We start from the raw sequence: 24,111 nt of genomic DNA, 5'->3' as shown, positions 1-24,111 counted from the left end.
TCTAGACAAGATGGCCCAGCACCCTGTCCAGCTGAAATCTGGCCGAGTCAACCACTTCCCTGGGGAAGATCATTCCAATGGTTGACTGTCCTCAATGTGAAAAATTTCCCTCTGGTGTCCAATCAGAATCTCCCCAAGAGCAAAAAGTTTGGCTTGTTGATAAAAGTAGCATACCGAGTAACCAACAAGTTAGTTAATTTTTGCAAGTGCCTTAGTTAGTTCTTGCTGCAAAGCCCATTAACAGCTTCGCATGCAGGGTCAGCCTTTGGTGCCCCACCCTCCCCAATAGTTAATAAATGCAACATTAATTAACATATATCACATCAGTTTGTTGCTCTAATGCAGAGCATTTCACCTGCCCACCCAGAAAGCATTTTGAAATGTATCATTTCGTACAGAAATAAAAAAAAAAACACACAGCAGAGAGCCGTTAAAGGCATTGTCTGTAATGTGTGTCTTTTCTGTAGTTAATCCCTATCTCTTACTTCAGGGATATCCCAGCCAAACTCCTCCATGCTCTTCCCCCAAGTTAAGTGGTGCTTTACACCCAGGTGAGGTACCTCATCTGGTTGGAGCTCAGTTATTTCACCTACAATTTGTGATTGTGATGACCTGTAATTTTTTAGGACAGTCAAACATAAGGCGTCCTCTGCCTCCTCCCCAAATACTTCCACAGTTTGGGGAAAAACACTGAGTGTAGAATTAAACCTGCATCAAAATGTTATTTTAACATGGCCTTTTTATTTCTTCAACGCTCTGAATAAACACCTTGAAAACAGAATATACTTGATCCTTCAGCTGTTCAAAATCAATACCAGAGTTCTGCAGCTTGGGCTTTTCTCTGATAAAAAAAAATTACTGTGACAGGTGAAAACGAGTTGTGGTCTAACCTTTATTACGCTGTTTATGTGCCTTGCAAGGCTCCAAATGACTGCCAGAGATGACTATCTGTAGTACGCAGCAAAATGGTTACCTTCATTGCCTGACCTTTCCCCTTCCCCACTGGAAGCACAGGAAAGCAGCAAGATGACCCACACTAAAAGCAGCATGCAAAGCAAGTAATTGTAGTTCTGTCTTACATCAGGTTTATGCTTTTAACACAGGCTATGGCAAGCAACAAACATTCTGGTCCTGCTGTCTGAATGCCTCTTCAAATCTGGAGAAGTCTACTCATCATCTTGTTTACTCACATTTACACCAGATAATTTAGAAAGACAGCCTCTCACAGAAGAGTGGGAAGATCTGCTCACAGCCATAGAACACGAAAAAGAGAAAAATGCAGAACAATGGCTAAAAGCCCACTCTTACATTTCTTGAATTCTTAAGGAAATGCCATTTAGAATTAAGTGGTGCTTGCTTCTCTCATCAGTTGTGACACTGTAGTATTCAGCTAACAAAGCTGACTTTCATCTGAGTTTGCAAGTGATATGAACCCATTAATATCAAGTCAAAATGATTTCTTAAAAATAGCCTTTCTTCATTTTAACAAGTCAGTCACTTGTATTTTTCTTCTTCTAAATTATGTTTATTTAGGGAAGGTAAAAGACAAAGGTCAAGCATTCTAGATTGCTTACATTTGACAGACAAGAAAGACTGTGCCATTGAGACTAAAGGGACTTAAGGAGATTTGGAGAAAGCCATTTCTTTACAGAGAGGGACGCACAATGTAATTGGCTGCCCAGAAAGGCAGTGTTGCTCAACATAGGAATTGGGTCCAGGATTGGAGACCCCAAACCAACAAGAAGATATTATAGTACATATCCCAGCAGACTTACAGCATAACATGGAGGACTATGTTCTGTTGTTCCCCTCAGTGCACAGTCCCTGACACAAGCACGTAAGGATAGTGAAAGAATATTCTGAGAAGTCTGGCCATAAATTTCCTTCTCTCTCCTGCTCTCCCAGTATGGCCATTCTTGTGTTCTTACATTATACCATCTGTTTAATCACTGCATTCTCAAAACAAGCAAAGAAAGCAGATGAAACTTTGGGGATAGCTTCTAACTCATAATTGAATGGATGACTATTCGTTAGAATCTAGGCATGTTGCTTGGGGCCGCCTAAACAGGCATTGCATGGTATTAAGGTTTTGGGGGTTTTGGTTTGGTTTTTTTTAGGATACAAAACAGAATTCTCACTATCCTAACACTGCAACCTTCTCTGGTTACTTCGAATAGCATAAAATAAGCTTGCTCGATTTAAGATGCTTTAAGAGAAAACTCAAGGATTACACAGCTAAGCTCGTAGGTCCCCCTCCCCTCTAGGGTAAAGGAAAATGAAACTGCTTCAGTCAGCTTAACATTAACAATTCCTGCGAGTGAGATTTAACCTCTGAAGGCATGTCTAGGGGAATACTTCTTGCAGCACCTCTGAAATAGTACATTCAGCTGTGCCTTTCCAAAAATGAGATATGACACAAGTGTTCACACCAACATATCCTTTACAGATTTGCACCTAAGCTACTCAAATTTCACCTGAAAACCAAAGACAGAAATATTAAAAATTGATCTTCTTTCTTTACCCAAATTTACCTGTCTAGATTAGGCAAAAAGGTCAAGCTGCACTTGGGTTTAGCTTAGCCTGTCTTATCCTGACTGAATCATGATCTTTTCTCTCACACAGTTCCAAATTAACAGTTTTTTGCTTCAGTTTGGTTATTGGGGCTTTGTTCTCAGCAAGAGTCACAGCAGTAAAACCTCTTAGCTTTCAGAGTTCTGTGACTGTCTTTTAATGCATTCATTCCAGCATGGGTGTGTAAGATAGCTACTGCAACACAACAGGTACATGATCATTGATGTAAGAACAAGAGTGAAAATATTAGAGTTCTTGTCAACTTACTGATGCTTTTAACATAATCTCACAGAATAGGTGTGTAGAAAATCCATGTGATTATGCCTATTTATTACAAATCAAATTCATGACAAAAATACTGTAGAGCAACAGGTATCTAACTGTTAATACTAGTTAGGGTGCAAAAGACATAACGTATTGGGCATGGCTAGGAACACAACTCACCTTGGGAAATTGATTTAACCACACTGTACTTTAGTTTCTCTTTGATCACATGGAGAAACACTTCTCCCAACTCTTTAAAACCGTATGCGGTGCCTTATTTAGTAGGGCATTCTCAGAGTCTCATAGGTAAAGTACTAAAGAAGCACAGGTTGTTGTAATAATTGGCAATTAATATGATTAGACTATGATTGGTAAGGAGTGGCAATATGCAGCTGAGTGACTACAAGGCTTACAGTGTCTTGCTGGTACTCCCTTATCATACATTATATTTTTACGTACAGAGCCATACGTGTGAGCTGTTACTAGCATGGTAAAAAAATAAATATACAGAAAATACAGGCAGGCAGGCTAGAAAGAAAGTAAAACTATCAAATAATAATTTATCAATTAATGGAATGTTCTTTTCACAAATATGAGTTTTCTATACTTGAAAAATTCAATTTAAAAAAACCCAAATGTAACATACGCGCGGGTATACACAACCATTCGGGGATACAGAACACTGCCCTACATGACAGAGGGATAAAAAAAGTTATAAATGTGGTAATTGAGTAGCCTTTCCTATAGAAAGGTTAAACACAGCCAAGAGCAGGATATGCTTCCCTCCAGCTGTCCTTTTAATATGCCTTATCTTGCCAAGGAGAAAGCATCTCTAAGAGCGAGAAAGAGACCATTTTACAACCCATTTATTCTTCATTGTCTGTGCCTTTTCTGGATATACTTGCTGAAGTACATTAGTCACAGGTATGCAGCAAGCTATTAAAGCATACTAACATCTGATGCATGCTGAAATTAATTTTTCTTTTTCATCTTGGGGAACAGAATGCTTCATATTGAGTTGCACACAAGTCTTCACTGAATTAAGGAATGAACAAACAAGACTTCTAAAATCAACAAACCCACATCCATAGTCCGTATAAATACATACCTACTCTATAAAAAAACACACAGTGAGACAGTAATTTGCCTCTTTAGAGCAGGCTCATTAAAGGGAAATAATTTTGCAATAACAAACCACAAGTGTAGTACTAATGAGAAGAACAAGCTGCAAAATGCTAAGAACAGCTGGTCCATTTCTTGTACTGACAGAGTATGAGCTGGAATCTGACCATCATAAAAAGGCTGCACTTTTTTTTCTTCACAGCCCAATGGACTCTGGAAGAAAGCTTGGTTTGCATTTTGTGTATTAATGTTGCATAAATTCCTATATGGCTATGTTGTAACTCTTGGTATGTATATGTTGCCAAGTTGAGTATCAAAATTTAAATCTCAGGTAGAAAGCCAGAACTATTCACTGTAAATAATATTTTTTATTTTAAACCCCTCTCTGTTTACAAAGAACTTGATAGTCCTCCCTACACATGCATACGTCTCTCATTCACAATAAGATTGATAAATTATTTTCAGTCCACGCGTTGCTTCCAGATCTCACTTAATTCTTCTGCTATTTCACGTGTGGTACATATCTGATCCTTCAACTCACACACAACAATTATTTCCACTGATTCAATGGCTAAATCTTAAAGAGGAAAATAACTAATAGAAAACTGAATCCCACTCTGACTAAACTTTGACTAAGTGCAAAAGTTTACAAATCTTTATAGGATACCTGTAATTTACCTGAATGCTTATAAATAATAAAACTAGGGTGGCATTGTATCACAGCAGTATCATTTTAAGGACTATTTAACCATCTGGATTGAATCTTTGCACACTAGGATGATCCACATTCTTCTCCAGTGTTAAAAATAGGGATGCAATAAACATTCAGCTCTGCAAGTTTTTTTGTCAAAATTTATGATAGGCTCAAAAACGTTTTTCTGCCAGAATAGAAATACTCCTGAAATGACAATTCTGGGTTTTTTTCAGACCCACCCCATGAAAATCTCAAACTCCATGTATTGATTTACTAAAGAAAAGAAGAAACACTCTGATATCTTGTTTAAAAAACACATAAGATGGATCAATTCTATGACATCAAAGTATATCCTCAAACCAGTCTTAAGGATTAATGTAAAGGGAAGACTTTTGTCTGTCTAGCATGAGCCCAGCTACTTTTCTTACCTTTTATTCTTTCCCCTGATAAATAGCTGTCTTTTTCAGAGAGATTTTTTCCCCAATTTTTTTAGTGGAATTGCAAGTGTTACAAGTCTTTTTTCTGCTTAAGAGGCCTACATGAGAAATAACTTCTCAACTACTTACTTCTTGCAAGCCCACACTGATTTATACTTTACTGTTTTGTTAATAAAGTAATAATCTGCAACAAAATATTATTTATTACCTTTTATTATTTGCCTCATTCTTCTTTGGCTGAGGAATCATAAATTAAAGTCAACAGCCATTTTATAAACCTGCAGTTCATTATCTCCCATTTGCTAATATTCTCAATGCCTTAGCCTTGCTCCATTTCTTTAGTAATAATTACAAAAATCAACACAATGTGCAGATACTTCTTGTTTTAGAACTTACGTAGGAGCTTTTCAACTAATCAGTGGCTGGTTAGGACACTGTCCTCATTCATCTCCCTCTTCCCCTGCCACCTTTCATGAAAGTTTAATCTACATTTTCCATTAAGGAGTTGTCTCAGATGGTGTTCACATTTGCAGGGTGGCTTATTACTTTTTTGATTCCTACTTGAAATGGTGGTCATACCTCCCCAGCTTATCTCTTCATCCAAAATTTTTGTCAAGTAGTTGCATATTTTCATGGCCCTGAAATCTCCAGGTAATAGAAGCAGAGATTCACTTACTGTATAACCACAAGATCTAAAAGAGAAGCAGGCAACCCACTTGCATCATCATAGTCAGAAGTGGTCAAGTCTCTAACCTGTCAAGTTTAAACTGCATTTACAGTTGGAAACAGATCACTCTGACAGTTGATCAAGCACAGATGTGGATCCAGTTTGTGTGTACTTGTTTTGGGTCCAGCTGCTGCTGATCTTTCCTCTTTCAATACAGAAGGTTTCTCTCTTCCTCTTCCTTGTAAAATTTGACTTGGAAGGAAGCCATGACTGTGCTCCCAGATCAGGGACCACAATTATTGCTCGCCACAAGTCCATGGACAACCCAGCAATGCAATGTTGCTGACAGGAAGCTGAGCCAGTGCCTCTCTGGAGGAAGGAAAATCCAAGCACAGTGATGAGGTATCAGGAGAGATGAGTTCTGGAAAGACACACTTTCTGACGGATGTTAAACCACCTGCCACTCAGAGCTGTATCCTAGAGGCCCCCATAGTACAGAAAACCCTGGGTTTGAATCCAGAGTTGAGAGACACAGAATTTATGACTGGTTTGACCCATCTCAAGTTTATCAGAGAGGCAAATTACTCCTTCACTTGAGCATGACAAACACATGCATCCACACAGCTGCAAAATACTACTTTTCCTTGATCTACAAACTCTGTCGTTCCAACCACAAACTGGGCTGTCTAACCTGCCTCCTTAGGAAATACTGCCACAGTTGCAAGATCTCCAATACCTTGTATTTCATTACGATAGACTGCAGTACATTTGCTGGTGTAATATATTATGAAGGATCATAAATAATTAAGAATTAATCACACTTGTCAAAATAAATAAATGTAGCCAGTGATGCAGAATGCTTGAATTTTTTATAGCATCTTTTTGCTTATTCATGAATTAAAAGAAAAGAAGTCTAGTAATCCACAATGGATTGCCTACTCATTACAGCACATACAGGTCTGATTCAGATCCCAGCAGTGGAGGTTTTCCTGTCAATCTTTAGCACATCAGTGGAATTTTAACCTTAGATCTCTGATCCTAAAGCAAGTTATGTAAGTTTGACTTGGAAATATTAATATCTCCAGCAGATCTTTATGTACCATGCAGGGTCTGGCTGGCAGATACACCAATGATTCTATCATCCACTGGTCCATTTACAAGATGGGGGTGAAAGGGAGAAAAGTGAAGTGTTTTAGCAAGCACAAAATTAAAAAAAAAAAACAACACACAAACAAAAAAACCAAAAAGTACCTTGATAGCCTCCCTTCTACAGATTTCTATAGACAGATAGTCCTGTAAGTCTTCCTACCAGATACCCAATATTTTTGCATAGTCCGATACCATTCACAAGGCTTTAACAGAATAGCAAGTAATAGTAAATGGTTAAATAGCACCTTTTCTTTAACTCTCCAAACTGGTCTGGAACCCTCAGTACATTTCTCTCCTTTTTCAAAGGGAAGAAAAAATTGGGCTGGGGGGTGAGACAGGGACACAAACCCTACCAGGACAGACCAAAGATCCATTAACTTTGATTAACATAAACAGACATCTGGCTCTGAAAACAGACAGGTGTAGCTATACAGGAAAGAATATATGAACAAGGAGAGCAAACAGTTGTACTTTCTCAGCCTAGCCTTCAGGGATCTATTGTGCAGGGACTTTCTGAGCCAGAAAAGGTAGTCTTGAGAAATGAGTAGCCATAACTATTTTTCTTCCCTGCACATATCCTGTCAATTTGCACACCCACAGAAGGTTTTAGCACCAACAATACCCTATGGAAAAAGGTTCCACAGTTTTCCTGTTTGTTACATCCTGAAGGATCTCCTTTTATTTTGAACCTGACACCTACTAATTTCATCTAATGCTGTCCAATTCTGTATTAGAAGAAATAATAAATATTCCTCTGTACTCACCCTTTTTATACTTTAATAAAGTCTTGGGAGTTTATAAACATTTATAAATCTTTTATAAAGATTTTAGAAAATCCTGTGATTTTTAGAAAACTCTGCCATATATTCCTTTAGATGTCTCTTCCAGGCAAGGTAGTCCTAGTTAATTTAAGTGTTTCTAAAAGACAGCCATTACATACTTCAGATCATCATTGTTTCCACTCTTTTAATAACTTCCCCATCTGTACTAAATAATTTTTGATGCATGGGAACCAGAATGGAATGCTGTATTCTAGATGCAGCTGCCCCACGCACTTATACTACAGCATAGTGTTTTTTCTGTTCTACTCCCTTCCCATTAAGTCCCAAGATCACATTTACCTTGTGACTGTTACTGAGTTTGTTTTCACAGCTCTATCCTTATCCCAAAATCAGTTCAAGTGATTACAACCAGCTCAGAATCTGTCCTTATATATACAAAACTCTGATCGTTTCTCCCACCACCTCCATTCAGATAAACTACACTGAATTTCACCCACCACTATTATTCAGTTAAGCATCGTTTTTCAATTCCTTGCAAACCAGACGTCCAATATTTTACCCTGAATAATTTAATATCAAATATTGCCACCTCCCCATCTACCCATATTCAGATCAATGACTTGTGTGACACCACATGTTGAACATGTCAAGTGAGCAGAGCACTCAGATGTGATTGCAATCAAATGTTGAGACACCCGAAACTAGCTCTTCCTCTAGGTAACTCAATCCATGCTGATTTTTTGTGATTCCTAGAGACTGAGCTGGATCATTCTTTGGGGGCAGGGGCAAAAAATACAGAAGTTCTTCCAATGTCTCTCTCTAGCAGATCTACCAATGATTTCCTACTGACCCTTTTACAGAAATGTATATGAAGCACAATGAATCATACCCAAGGCATTTGTCTCAATCAACGTCTTGACATGACTTGATAGCCAAGTGACAAGGATGAGCTAAACCATCCCAAAATCTAGTTACGCTATCTGTTTATCTCTGTGCATTACTGTCTGCAAAGGAGATGAAATGAGATTGAGATAATTGGAAGTACAATTTGCAGGACACAGTGGGGGTTGGAATTACTGTGCTTAATTATTTCAGATTGAAACAGACCACACAACTATCTGTGCCAAGCAGCTGTAATTAAAGTGATTTAAAATAGAGAGATGCTAACTCCAAGTGTTGATTTTCAAATGAGTCTTTATATGCACAAGAGTTACAGTCATCTATGAGTTGCAGACCTACAGCTCTACTGATGGGCTCAAGAGAAAATTACCACTATGTCCAACAAGCCTAATAATTTAAAAACAAACAAACAAAAACCCAAACAACAAACAAGCACAGAAAACACCTCAAACAACCCCCCCTGCCACTCCACAGATCTATATCCACTCAATGTGACATTGGGTACTTTCCCCTCGAAATGGGAGAAAACAGCAGAAAACAATCCTCAGCCTAAATTACACATATTGCAGTTGAAGAAAAAAAAAAAGTCCAAACTTTGGACTTAGAAATGGAATTTTATCCCAATAGGCAATTAGAAATCATCAACCAATACTACCCTTGGTTTTGGGCTACAGGGCCTCTCCTGCTTTGACAGGCATATAAAACTGTCAGACAAAGGTTTGACTTTACCAAAAAGAATCCAAAAGAAACATACACTGGCCATAGCAGCACCGCAGTGACCCAGCCAGGCCCTTCAGCTGCAACAATACGTTTATTTCCTCATTGGTTTTCCCCATTTTTTCTCCACTCCAGGAAAATGTCAGCTACTCTTCTCAATCCAAAACAAGCAGGTTTTAATTCCTAAACTTCAGCAGCAGCCAGCTTGCACATGAATTGAAGAAAAACGACAACAGCAGACATTCTGATCTACCTCAAGCTTTTGCTTAACTGTACCTTTGTAGCAAGAAATTTAGTACATGTATGTATGTTCTTTGACGTGAAAATTAAGTTATTTGCATGCATCACAAACACGGTCCATCTGCTTGACACAGGACACAGATCCCACTAAAATGACTCCGTTTGCTGATGAATCTGCACTCAAGCAATGGGCCTTGAAAGTTAATTTACAATGGCTACCTGGGGAAAAGTACTATACTATTGATATGGATGAGAAAACAGACTTAAAGAACATGAACAAAAGCAGTACTAGAACCTCTCCTCAGTATTTGCCTGAATATAGGAACTGTTACAAGCAGTCAGACTGCAGGTCTGCAAAGTCAAACGCCATCTCTGATGCTGACTACTAAGAGAAGGATCCTTTCTCTTCCAGCTTTCTGAATAAGAGGCTTCTTGAATCAGGGGCTGTAAACAGGCTGTTGATTTAAATAACCTGTATGTATTCTGCAAGAATCCATCTGATCTTTCTTTAAACTTATGCATACTTCTGGCCTCCATAATATTAATTCATGCATCTTATGACCACAGTTTATTCAGGTACTACATGAAAAATACCTCCTCTTGCTTGTTCTATACCCAGCACCCACTAACTTCATGGCTGCTTCCCACTGCTTTTCAATATGCATTTTTATAGACCTCTAAGTCCTAACATCGCAGACAGAAAAAAGAATCTTTGTTTAGTTTTTCCTAGTACAGAAGCTGTTCCATATCCCTGATAATCTTTGCTGTCCTTCCTTATACCTCCTTGTTCTATATTCTCCTTGCCTGGATAAAGCTCATAGCCCTAACTCCCCTGTTTCCATTTTGTAGCTCCATTCTCATGACACCACCCAACCCTTACAGGCAGAGGTTTCAGGCAAGTGTCACTATTAGCAGGAAGGGTGTTAAGCATTTTTCTGCTTTCCCAGGATGAGAAGAGCACAAATGCACCTACATCTTTTTAGCACTTACAATATTAATGAAGTATGCTGCTGTTCCAGCTACAATCATGAGCAAGAAAAATAATTCCAACATCATTTTCTTCCAAGGAAAGAGAAAAGTGTGTTGCACTCCCCTCTTTTCATGCTCCCTAGCTCTCTTTAGAGACAGGAACTTTTTCTTATATTAAGGGCAAAATCCACCTTTTCTTTTTTGCCAAACAGAAAACCTAAGTCCTGGACACAAAGATATTGTCTAAAACGGTCTGTAAATCAGCAAGCAGTAAACAGCACCCAGAGCAGAGGTAAAACCAGACTCTATTTTTTTCATCTCTTCCAACCACTGAATGACCTTAAACATAGGCACCACAGTACTGTTCTCATCCAAATGCCATCCATGGCATGGGTCAGCCTGATTCAGATTTTACACAATACTATATTGGATATTTTGTTTCCCATATATATGATTCAGACTGCCTTTAGACAAAACCAGATCCTTCATATGCAGAATTACTTCCTTTGTTTGTGTTGTCTGCTACAGCAAAAGGATTATAAGTATCTGAAGAGAACATGTTTGTTTGGGTGGGGTTTCAGGTTTTTATAGTAGGTTTTTTTGGGAGGGAGGTGGGCAGAGGGGGAGTTTTGTTTTTCAAACTAACCATGAAACTGAAGGCGTTATATAGTTATATTCTTCTTACCTTTAGGTGTATTCTCAGAGTGATCTCTCTGTGGTCCATCTGGGATGTTTAGCTGTGAAATCTCCTCTGCACTCACTCTGAGCCAGGCGTTGTTGGGGGTTTCCTGATCTTTTGAGGAAAGGGAATATTCCAGCTCACAAGGAGATTCAAAATTGCAGTCAAATACTGGAAAAAGAGAACAGACATAGAATATACCAGGTTAATTAAATCCAGCTTCCTCTGTGCTGGAAGGTGTGTATACACACCCCTTTTATACTTTAGTAAGTTAGGGCTTGGGTTTTTTCCATAATGAGGTAGAAAGATATGGAGAAAGTCCATAAACAGACAGGGAAAAAAGTGTCTGAAGTGGACCACATGGAGAGGTTCATCATGGAGGTGGCAGCAAACCAAGAGGAAGGCCCAAGAGCCAGCAATTCTCCTTCAGGACAGATAAAAGGGCAGCACAGGCTAAAGCAGGGAAAAGCATAATCTAGACTGAAAGGGAAATAGCTTACGTCAATTGAGAAAATGGGACAGAAAGCCAATCTCTTCTGGGATGCTGGTTCAAATTCAGCCAGGGCCATTATAGTGCAAAGACTACTAATATGCTTCACAGTCATGTTCCACTCAGTGAGCACAGGATGCTGCAAAGTGAATCATATATCCTGGGCATATGGGACATGCTGGTAGCCATAGGGACCGTACCCTGTGAAGCAACCTTCTGACCCCCTGGGTTTTAAATGCTTCACTGAGGCAGCAGAAGCTTGATCTGCTGCTGCAAAACTTTAGCCTCCAGGCAGTACAGCCAGCATCTGCCTCCAACACAGACGTTTCTTTTTGAGATGTTTCTCTTTCAGAAACCAATTACCCTGCTGGTGCAACTATGATTCACTTCCCAGAACCCAATTTACTATCACACCATAATTCAAGTTGCTTAACACAACATCCAGTGATAACCTGCACGGATTTTACTTTCAGTCGTCATGATTGCAAAATTTTCTGGAATGCCCTGTATATATTTGTTTCTGTCACCACAGTAGGCACGCAACACAATATTCAGTAACAGAAAGAAACTATTTCTGAACTAACTCAATGTTTCTGAAAATACTCGATCCATTTGAAGAAGCCCAACAAAAAAAACCCTAGTTCTTCTTTGGAGTTTTCTACACTGTCTATTCTCCTGCCACAGCTCTGCAAGTGGAACAAATAACGTGAATTGACATTAGTCAAATTAACTAATTTAAAAAAAAAAAATTCAATTACATTCTCTATTAAACATCTAATTTCTTCTTAGTGTGCACAGATTTATGTAGTTCAGCCTATTCTTCTGATGATATAACATTTTCTAATCTGAAGGTTAATACTGTTGCCCTCTCACTATGCTTTTCCCAGCTAATTTGCCTTTTTAACAGCAAGCTAGAAGGGAGTCTGTTTTTCCAGTTTGTAGTTTATTTTCTTAATCAGGTATTTTATCATTCACTCAGCATTTTGAGTGCTTCACAACACCACAAAAACCATATGATGTAAGGAATCCTTATATACCAAATGCAGCAGTAACAAGGATTATAATATTTCCTTAAATTTGAATGCGCAAGTTGCTACCCTGTTCAGGCCTCTACGTTATTGATATAAATTTCATGATACATGAAGCACGCTTCAATTTAGGCAGCAGGGAACAGTGGATATATTAATACTATAGAGTTTACCAATGCAATATCATACCCAAACCTCAGACCACTTATTTCTAGTCCCTTAGATGTTCTTTAAAAGAAGATAAAAACAAACCCAACATTTTTTAACCCTACAAAGTCTTAAGAGCCCATTAAACTTTGTATCAAAGCCCAAAAGAGCAACCAAACACTAAACTACAAGTTACAGGAGTTATATCATCATTACTGTATAGTTTAGTTATGGGGAACACCTTGAGTTGTATGTGCTTTAAGGCATTGTCAAAAAAAAAAAAGTGTGTGGGGGCAGAAACACAGCTAATGCGAGGCCTTTTTTGACAGAGCCCACAGGACAATGGAAGAGAAAACCCAGGCCAAGGACAACATGTGGCAAGAGCAATCGTTTCAAATCAACTATTTCATTCTTTGTGGGCTTTTCCCCACCATCAGCCTCTCTGATTTTCATGAGCTTTCCAGCAGTCAGTGCTTGCTTCCACTCCTCCTCCCATCCAGCTGCTGGGAACAAAAGCCTTTGTGCTCTCCTACCCTCTTGCCCTCAAGCAGAGAAGCCCTTCGTGGATATCCACAAGGCGCTCTCGTTTTCCTCCTCCAGTCCCCCCCTCCCCCTCCCCGACACTCTGATTACGGTGCCTACAAGCACTTAACAGCCAGTTCAGCTGCCCCATTCAGTCTCACTTTCCAGAACCTCTTCCTCAGAAGAGAGCTGTCAATCGTTTGTGGAGCGCTTAACACAGCAGGCCTCTGACCTACAATTGGGACAACTTAATTGGGGTATGTGATTAAATACCAGTCATCACATTTAGCATTATGACCCCTACAGACAACTAAAGCCTCTGCCTGAAGGGGGGAAAGTAGAGGAAAAAAGGCAAATAGCAATACCGTTTCCTTCCCTTGCAATGAATAGCCTACAGAGAAGTGGACATGATCTAACATGGCTGTTGTGGTCAAGCTGAATGGCCCTTACAATAGGTTATTCCTTGAAAGTGGAGGAGACTACTTGGCTCCTACATCTGAGAGCATCTGCAATTTAATGAAAACATATGTGCAACTTTTACAGAACCTGATAGTCCCCCCACATCAACAGAATATCTGTACTCTTCATGGGCTCTTATTTAAGAGCCTATGATTAACAGAATATCTGTACTCTTCATAGGCTTGTATCAGACACAAATTTCAGTGCTATTATCCTGTTCAATACAAAGAAATGACAGAAATTCTATCTGATGCAACACAGCAAAGTCTATGCAAACAGCATCCAGTCTTCCAAGTCTAACATTAACTTCCTACCCTCAAGCTTCCCTTCACTACTAACAATGTAATATACTTTTTTAAAAGAGCATTATATACAACAGATACTTTTTTTTTTCCCCCCACTGATATGCTGCTTTTGGTGTGGAAGCTGCTACAAGACCATATATACCACATTTGCAAATCTAGAACCTTCACAATATTTGAATTGCTGCCATAAATCACCTGTTATTCTTTATGCCTCTGCGTAGAAAAAGGTCTTTCTCCTTCCTTTTTTACTTTTGTTTTAACAGGTTTAAATGTGAGGCAAAGTTGTTTTTTTCTTGCCCAGCTAAGCACATAAAGAAGTAGCCATGTGCCTTTGGAAGCTGAAGAAAAGCCCTTCTGCCTGTTTCTGAAAACACCAAACACTGCAGGAAAGGTAATTAAATCTAACACAACTTTTAGTGATTGTTTTTTAAACCTACTATCAATATGAACTGACTGGATACAGAGCTTTAGGACTTGAATAGTGTGCCTAGTCAGTAAAGTGTTGTGGGGGTTTTTTTTGTGATTTTTGGTGGTTTTTTTATAGAAATGTCACAAAGATTTATATCCAGTATATGTATTTATGCTACAGCTATACTGACATTATAGATCCTAAAGGCTCTATAGGAATTACAGTTCCAACAAATTGCAAAGCCTCTTTTAAAATATGTTGAAAAGAAACCCAACCCCTTGTCCAACAACCTTTTGCATCTGCAACTACTGGACACTAGAGAGACAGAACAGCTAATTTATTAGAAGTCTATTTCATCATCATTACACTTTCAAAGAGGAAACAAAAATGATGCTTATAATCAAATTAAGGTAAACACCTGTTTAAGAGAGGCTGTAGATATCAATCATTTCAGCTTCTGGCATGTAAGAAGATACAGGATATTACCCATAGACTGTAAAGTAAATTAAGCTACTATCCAATTGAAAAGACAATGGAATCTCTGTGTGTGTGTCTGATGACATTAGAGTCTTGCAAGTCCTTCGATTTATTTATTTTTAACCAACATACCTAGCAGCAATAATCTGTGAACAAACAACTAAAATATCTGGCAACTGCATCTGTTTCAATTAAACTGATTAGAGTTTTCTAATAAACAAATGGCTTAAAATAGTAGTAGAAATAATATGCCAAAATGCAGTAATCTGTACGAAATATCCTTTTACATTGCTGCAGGTCAGATTATGGATCATTTGCTCTTTGGATCATCTTAGATCATTTGTGTAACCACACATCACAAAAACATGCCTTATTTAGAAAAAAATAATCTAATTTAAAGAGAGATATAAAAAGCCTGTTCTTGTTAAGAAACTATTCTGATTACCTTTTCTTCAGCTTCCCAACAATGGACTAGGTTTATTTGCTTTAAACCACATCTCCTTTCAACTGCAAAAGTTTTACCAGCAGGTGATTTCCTCTTAGACTGGTCCTTTCTAGTTCTACATGTGTCTGACTTAAAAGGGTCCTTTTCACTCCTGCTCTGCTGACTCTTACAGATCACTCCTCCTCCATTATGCTCAGCTGGTCACCCCTTTGAAAAGGTGTGGTTGCTTTCTCACCTCACTACAATAGACAAGGGAGTGAGTAGAGGTTCTCTGTTCTCAGAAGGACCAGCTTAGAAATATACATCCTAATGGGCATCTCATCAGCTTAAACATGACTAATTTGTACTACATCTACAGATGCAAATGCATGATGTAGAGGTCACTTACACCAACCACAACCTCCCGCCAAGAACACACCTCTTCCAGCTGCAACAATTGCAGCAGCAGTGTAGAAACAGACAAAACATTCTTGCACAAGATGTCTTTTTTTATACAAATATTGATAGATATTCCTTGTGGAGGAGACAGAGTTTAAATTGTATAGTAGAGATGTGCTCTGCTGAGTGAGCTTAGACCTCCATCAATACCCACTAACCTCTATTATACTTGTGTTATAAGGCCTATAAGCTTTTAATTTATGACAGGGAAATGACAAATTGATTTTCCAGTTATTAATCCTAGGGACAGAGCCAGTTCCTAAAGCCTTCCCCATTCCCTCTGCTTAGGAAAGGGCACAGGGCATTCAGTCTAAGGGTTTCGATTGCCTCATCAGGCCCTTCTGAATTTCTATCCAATACAGGGGTATACATGTGGGGTGATAGAAAGAAGCCTGCAGCAGTAAGTATTTCTCCCCAAAAATGGAGCATAAAGAAGAGACTGTGCTCTCTGTGTGCCAGCTCACCGACCTGCTGAACTCCCAGGAGGACACCAACTACATACAGGCCAGGCCCTTGGAAGCAAGCATTGCCCCACTGGCACAAAAAAAGGGTGAAACCCTTTGCAAACGGATCCCTAGTACCAACTTTCCACTGTGCAACTGGAAGTACAACAGCAATGTAAAATGAGCGAATCCACCACAGGATGGAAGGGCATGGAAAAACACAAGAGGAAAGGGAAAAGTTGTCTGTGGTTATGTAAATCAAAGAGGGAAAAAAATTGCAGGGTTTAACTGCCTTGTTCCTGCTGAGAAAGCAAGCCTGAAGAGACATTTTCACCTACTTCCTTCCATTGCTCAGCACTGAGAAAGGGCAGGCTGGCACATTTTAAGAGATAGTATGACGTGTATCCCTGCCAGGCACCCCAGGCCTTACTACCCCTAGCAAATGCCTCCACTGACCGTAACTGCCTAGTCTTTGGGCTTCCACTCCAGGAGCTGACAAACCTGAGAGCAGCAGCGTGGCGTGACAGGAGAGGCGAGGAACTGGGGAGGCACTGGAATAGCCCTAAGGCATCACTCTGTACAGCACAGCTTTGGGGTCCATCCCACCTGATACACCTTAGTCACCTGCAAGTAAAGTGGTGAGGAAAGCAGCCAGGGAGCACACCAACCCCTCTCCCTGCCCTGAGACACAGCCTGGGTTCATCAGGGACCTCATTTTAATTTAAAGCTATTTGGTGCAAGCTACCTTATCGCTCTGCATCCTTCCTCCGCACCAGTCTTCATGTACATTCCTCCAACCTTGATTTTACCAACAGGAATGTCGCTGTTCCCTCACAGCACTGGTGTTCATTTGCAATGAGCCTCTCCCCAATCTCTTGCCGGCAGGACGCCCAGCCTGCCTCACCCACACGCCACCCCGGTGGCCATTTTGTGACCCTGTGGGCCAGGCCAGGCATAGAGCCCCAGCCAAACCCCAGAGCGGGGTGAGGCAGCCAGGCCCTCACCTTGGGGATGGAGGCATGTCCTTTTGGCCAGTCAGGGTATGGAGGCGGACAGAAGGAGTCCTGGTGGGGCTTGGTAAAGGCAGACCCCTGGGGTCTCACCCCATTCAACTAAGAGCCCTTCATGCCCTTCAAGGCAGCACCCTGCCCTTTCTCTGCTGCTGCCCAGGGCCTCTTCCTACCTCCTCACTCCGTAGAAGTGCCCCAGCCCCTCCACCTCCTGCTCATGAGGACTGGGGCGGCAGCCTGGCCTCACACAGCCGGATGGGAGGGTGCCAGGAGGCCATGCTCATGCCCCACTGGCACACGAGGGGATGCGGAGGCAGCAGGCTGGCCTCCTCAGAGCCCGCTGTCTGCAAGAAAGGTTTCAATGTGGCCAGTTTCTCCCTGGTGTCCTGGGGGGTATTGCAGAGGTGTGCTACCTGCTGGGCAGGGTCAGAGCTGGCTGTGCCAGGGCTTATCATCCCTTCAATGCCCACCTTTAAAGAGAAATGCTCGGGTTTCCCTTGGAAGGGGCTATTAAAGTTAGATTGCATTCTGAAGGAAAAAAGTTTTAGAGGAGCAGTACCCCACAGGAGGCATAATTTCACCTGCTCTGTAGAAGAGGGAATCACCCCCAAGAAGAGTGCTCGGGCCAAGGTGCCCAGCGCAGGGCGAGCTGCCTGTCTCCCTGGGAAGCCCAGGGCTCTCCTCATGCCAGAAGTGTTTAAATTAATCTTCTGGGGAGTAAGCCACAGCTGGATGGGCCACTGCTTAGAGAAAACTGCAATAATGCAACCATTCATTTAGTTGTTAAGAGAATCTTTAAAATGACAGCATGTACTTTATATCCACCCAGCTCCTCAGTGCACACCAGGGACTGAATCACCAAAATCTTTGACAGCTGCTTTGTTCAGTGGAAATCAAGTTACAAGGAAGAGGGCCAGAACTCCTTTATCAGTCAATTATAAGCACAGTCTTTCAAGACAGCTACTGAGAGAGGTGCGAGGAGGGGGTGCTGGGAGAACAACCAGCAATAGCTCTCATTTTCATACCTGCTCTAAGAAGTGACAGAGTCCATCCTCCACACAAGAAATATTTGTCCAGCAAGTCTCCCATGCATGCAGCAAAAACAATAAATGAAAGTGCATTTCTAATGTCAGTTATGGCCAAAAGACCGAAGTACTAACTAACAGCGATTGTTAGAAAACATGCTCCAGTTGGCACAAAACAGTGGTTGGATGAACTGTCATATTTTGACAATTCATACAAGGGATCTCTTGCATGAAGTTTGAGAGATCTCTAGAGAAAATGAATACTTGAGAGACAGGGAGAAAAGACATTTGTTTTCTTACTGTAAGTTATTTTATTATTGAAAAGATGTTAAGCTGTCATTGGTGTTTTATCTGCAGATAAAAGGGGATATAAGGAAAAGAATAACTTGAAATAAAGTAAAAATTTCTCTAAAATAAGGTTATTTTCTTCTTTACTGCTTAGCACAGCCTTCAGTTTAGCTAGTTAGATGCTGCTTTTCCTGTGATTTTCCTCTCCCTGGATTTCAGCACCATTGCACACAGCAAAAATACCATCTAACTGTTAAAGAAGAATTCTTGCATATGTATATGGGTTCACAGCATCTGCTATTTTATATGGAGCAATCCTATTAATCTGGTGTGGATAACTGCAGTTAATTGAAGCCTCGCCCTATTATATTCATAACACTATTTCCTAAAGTGTGTTAGAGTACTTCTAAGATTGCAGAAAGGATGTGTTTGGATTAAGGTAGTACATCACTTTTGAAATATCTTTACTAAGAAAGCATTGATTCATTTTTCCTCTGGGACACAGTATTATTCTCCTCGTTCCTCTCCTGACTTTATCTCACCTTCCAAATAGGAACTTCTTGTTACAATTAGTTCATATACATGCACGTCACTATGCCGTGCTGAGCCAAGTATCATGATGGCTTTTTCATTCTGAAGATGTCAGTATTAGTCTGAATTGTTGTAGATTTATAAAACAAGTAGTCTTGGGAACCTAACTGTAACAAAAATTCACCTGGCTAGTGCCCTCTTCCTCTCCATCTTCCCTTTTTTTTGATGTTCAGACTCACTGAGTTTCATGTCAGCAGTATCTATCTGGTATCCAACTCACATGAATCAAATGATATTTTGAATGTATGCATATGAGTACTTGAATGCAGCAAGTAGCACATGACCTACCAGGGAAAAAAATTAATAATCTGACACCTCACTGAGCAACTGTCATGCCACTGAGCATCAAATACACAGTGAGAATGACCCTAAATTATTCCACAGTAAAATTAGTCCAACACATTTTTTTTTTTTTGCTGGCAAACCCAATTCAGGAAATCATGAACTCATCACAGATGACATTCCATTAGAAAGTAAAAAAAAAAACACACCAACAACCCTGTCAAATTAGTTTTCTGAAGACATAGAGCTGAGTGAAATTATTAATAAGTTAATAGAGGCCATAATTTGGATTATGCTTTTAGTACCTATTAAATCAAAGCTGTGAATAATTATGCACTTTTTAAGGTATGTGCTAGTCCTCTGCTGAAGTCACCTTTTGTAGACATTTTTAAGCATGGTAGTAATTTGGTAGCCCAATCTGCTATCTCCCCCTGAGTTTTAGACCCAGTTAACTTTGGAATCCAAACCAAAGTTTGGATTTTTTTTCCTAAACTTCATGGGGGGGTGGGGCGGGGCCAAAAAAACCCAGTAAACTATATTGCAGAAGTCTGACACAACCTGAGAGAGGTACTTCTGTATTTTGCACAAAGCTGGTTCAGAACAGCCAAAAGAGTTCAGCTGCTACAGGGGGATCTGGCAAAAAGACGCACAGACAGCACAGTGGCATACGAAGAGTTAAAAAGCAAAAGCCATCTCCTGTTTCCCTTATGCAACCCTTACACCAGTTATTCTCATGAAATATGTTCTTCTTTCAAAACAGAATTTCGATGGGCTGAATTGGTTTTTTTCCAATTGGTAGCACTTTCCACAGCTGCCACCATACCCTGCCAGGATGGTGCTCCAGGTTCAGTGCTCTTGGCTGGCCTGAGGGGGGCGTAGAGGATGGGGCAAAGACAGGTCCCTTAACTGTATGAAGGCTTCCAGGCTTTAAGGGGTACGTCTGGAAGCCCTCTTACAGAAGCTTAATGGATTTTATGCAGTGGACAATTGATTTCTTATACAATACCTATACAGAAGAGAAAATTAATATTCACCCAGCCAGGACAAGAAATGAAGTATGTGGTTAGGTGCTGTTAATCATGTAAGCCTCAGGACAGAGTTCCATCAGTGCTGCAAATGGGAGATTAATATGCTACCATAAGTCCACATATGCAGAATGCATTAGAAGTTTGTTCTAGCCACATGAAATCATCTGAGTGTACTTCAAAGAAAACAAGAGAAAACACAAAAGTATGGAAATTTAAAGACGACTCCTGCCCTGCAGGCTGAATTCCCAGATAATTTTGGATTCATGTGGTTTTTAAGTCATTATTTTCTGAAAGGAAGGTGGATTTTCCATCTCTGAGATGGTAGATGATTAATCAATGCTTGGATAGTGACAAATCTAGAAACCTGTAGTCAAGACAGAAAAAAGTCTTGTGAATGCATCACTCTCAAGTATCCTGTTGTGCCAGTGATTATCTTTTGGGATTGCTGCATGTAGTTTCAAAGACATCATCAAGCACTGTTCCTGCCAGAACTACTAGAGGCAGTCCGTCAGAATTTTTAATCCTGAGCATAGGAGCAGGGAACTTTGGCAGAGGAGGAGGGACCCTACATTTCAATTTACTCAGCCTTTCAATCAAAGAGATTTCTTCAACAGTGGAACACAGGAAAAAGTAATTAAGACAACTAATATTGCCCCACTCCAGCAATGTCAGCCAGTTAATTAGATGGGTCCCATCAGATGAATAGGCAAATAAAGTTTTGATAGAAGTTTTATAGAGCACTCTGTAATCTTAATCACACTGTGAGCAGCGAGGAAAGCTTCTGACAGAAGAGGAAAACACTCTAGTAGTAAAGGACTGCTGGGTTTTATTTCTGCTAATGATCTATTGTGTCATTTTGGATTAACCACTTCATCAGAAGGCAACGGTGGTCCTGGGACAAGGTTTAGAGTTCAGATGATCTAACTCTGTCTTCTGCCTTGCTCTGCTGAGTCCCTGCATGGCCTTCATAGAGCTGCTCAGATCCAGAGTCAATGATCAGTTGCTGAAAGGCACTGTCCATCCCTGCCATGGTCATAGCCATTACGGACAGAAATTTAGATCCCTGGGAAGTTTACTAATAACATTCAGGTGCCTAAAAGCTGCAGGTAAGCAGAGGAATAGAGGAAGTTTTAAGAATTGCTCTCTTAGGCTTGGGCTATGCTTACAGGCTCTACTCCACATACCCACACCAGTCCTCCGCACACTGCATACCTGAAGTGGCAGGAAGTATGTCCACATAGTGATGATATGGGGCATCCTAGTCTGAAATGCGTGACTTCGAGGGCCACTGCTACCTCTTTAGAGGAGGTTCTGCCAACTTTTGGAAAACTTCAGGTGCAAAGCTAGCAAAAATCAAACAACTCCTGCCCCTCTTCAGGATTCTCCACTAGCTTCAAGGTTCATGTCCTGAATTACACCTCCTGGGGGAGAAAACAGTTTAGACTTGTCCTGAGTGAAGATTGTATTTTGTGTAACACCTCATCAAATTCCTGCCTTTCCTTGCAAAACAGATGGTTGGAATACAGTAGAGTTTGGTCCTGTGTAACCAGCTAAAATCATAATAAATCATTTCTGCTTAGATGTAGTACATTTACCTCCATGTGATGCTGTCAGATTCAATCAATGCTTTTAGGTTTTAAGAACAAAGCCTTTCTTTAGAATGGTATAACTGAAAAACTGGAAGAGTTTAGGAAGAAGTAATAAAGGATAAATTAAAAATCATCCTTGCAACTTCTGAGAAAGCCAAGTGAGGGAAAAAAGATTGTACTACTGTCCCTTCCAAAACGAAATTGGTGTGTCCTCATCGTTCAAGCAGATACAACAGCTAGGAGCAGATATTGTATGCCAGTGGAAAGAATATATATTGCACACATAAAAGGCTGCAACATAAATTTGAAGAAATATGGGACTCCTTCATATAGGTAGGTCAAACTTTTCCCTCAAGCAGATAATTACAGGCTTGGGGTGAGTAAATCTTATTAGCCTCTCAGCACCTTATCTCCCCTCATAGAGACTGGTAGTAGATATATAGTAGATATATTCTACTTCAGTCACTTTCTGGATTGCATATTAGATATTGCCTTATGCAGTCTGGTCTTAACTATGACCACAGTATTTCACAGGGGAATGGCTATGGTTTGTCAGTAAATAGGTCATACCAGAGAACAGATGAAAACAGGTTCCCAGATTTTGGAAGGGACGGGACTTACGAAAGGAAATGGCAAGAAAAAATAAGTTTGGTACACAGCTCTTCTCTCTATAATATCACTGGATTCCAACACAGCACCCTAATATTACAGTCTGGGACCTTGTTTTTGAGGTAGCAGGGCAGGCCAGGCCAGCCAAGGTCACTAGGCACCTCCATGGAGATGGTGATGGGCCATCAGGTTGGGACATCAGCCTGACCCCAGGCTGGGCTGAAATGGGGCTCCTGGGCACATGAGCAGGGTGGAGGAAGGCCCCGGGGGTGGCTGGTACAGGGCAGTAAGGCTTATTAGTGCCCTCAGGGGCTGACAGGATGGATATTTTATGATAAATCATTTGACTTGTGTGGTCTTGCTCCAGTATTATACCAATATCCTTAGGCAGTTAGTTACAGCCTCTTGAGGATAACATATAAATGCTACTCACTGTGTCGTCCTCTATGGGGGAAGAAAGGGGATGTATCTCTCATGATCCAGGTCAAATTCCAAGCAGAGTAACCAGGAGGAAGAGGAGGGCTGTTTGCTGGGACATCGGAAGCACTCAGACCTTTCATTTTAAAAAAAGGAAAAATAAACATTATGGATGATGTAGCTGTTTGTATACTGCACATCAAGCACAAAGACCTTATACAGCTTTATAGACCATATGCAACAAGCACCGATATTCAACTACTTCTTGGTCGGTTCTTCCTTCCTGATCCGTGTGCTCACAGGGAGACAGGAGGCAAATTGCTTTATGTCATAGCAAAACTAACATCACCTAGAAAAACTGTCAACTTTAATCTCACACTTATTCTAAGTTCTCTTTGACCTTTCAGTCCCTCAATTTGTTGTTTTAAAGTTTTGTTAGCATGTGGACATCCCACACATGGAACAGGCAAACATGTACCCAGCTCCTGTTCAACAACCTAATGCATTCCAAAGATGCTTTTGGGGATTAGAACACCACAGTGACCCAGAACAGGTGAGGATCTGTGCAAACCTGCACTAACTCTGCAAGACCACAGTGATATTAGAGGTGCAAAGGGAAACAGTATCTGAAATAACATGAAAGGTCAATGGGCAAGGCAGAACTCTACAAGCTTTGAAAGCACAGACTTTCCCTGTGAATGTTTAAGTTGGATTTTCCGAAGATGACAGGATTTTGGGTATTCTCATCTCATTTTTTGAGGTCCTTAGGGGAAAAGTAGGATTTAACTTTGTAGAATCACAGGCAGGCAAAACTTGTGTTTGCAAGGTTTGTTTGATGGATCAAAATAAACCTCTGGATTGCTGATATGTTCTGATTTCTCAGAGAAGCCATAAAGAATTTGTTGTCCAGTAGGAAAA

The 24,111-nt window shown here is 40.4% G+C and overlaps 1 protein-coding gene across 1 annotated transcript in view; it reads right to left on the bottom strand.

The window, feature by feature from the left end:
- The window catches only part of ALK (ALK receptor tyrosine kinase), a 239,075-nt gene extending 215,752 nt beyond the window's left edge, over window positions 1-23,323 (bottom strand). Inside the window, exons 1-2 of the mRNA XM_064446430.1 lie at window positions 23,210-23,323; window positions 11,198-11,362 (exon numbers count right to left, since the gene is read on the bottom strand). Of these exons, the coding sequence (XP_064302500.1) occupies window positions 11,198-11,362; window positions 23,210-23,252 (208 nt within the window). The 5' untranslated portion in view covers window positions 23,253-23,323. The remainder of the gene's footprint in view (window positions 1-11,197; window positions 11,363-23,209) is intronic.
- Window positions 23,324-24,111: the final 788 nt, after the last annotated feature.

The sequence above is a fragment of the Phalacrocorax carbo genome, chromosome 3, assembly GCF_963921805.1.
Source record: "Phalacrocorax carbo chromosome 3, bPhaCar2.1, whole genome shotgun sequence".
Taxonomy (NCBI): domain Eukaryota; kingdom Metazoa; phylum Chordata; class Aves; order Suliformes; family Phalacrocoracidae; genus Phalacrocorax; species Phalacrocorax carbo.
This window is presented reverse-complemented; position numbering and strand designations above follow the sequence as displayed.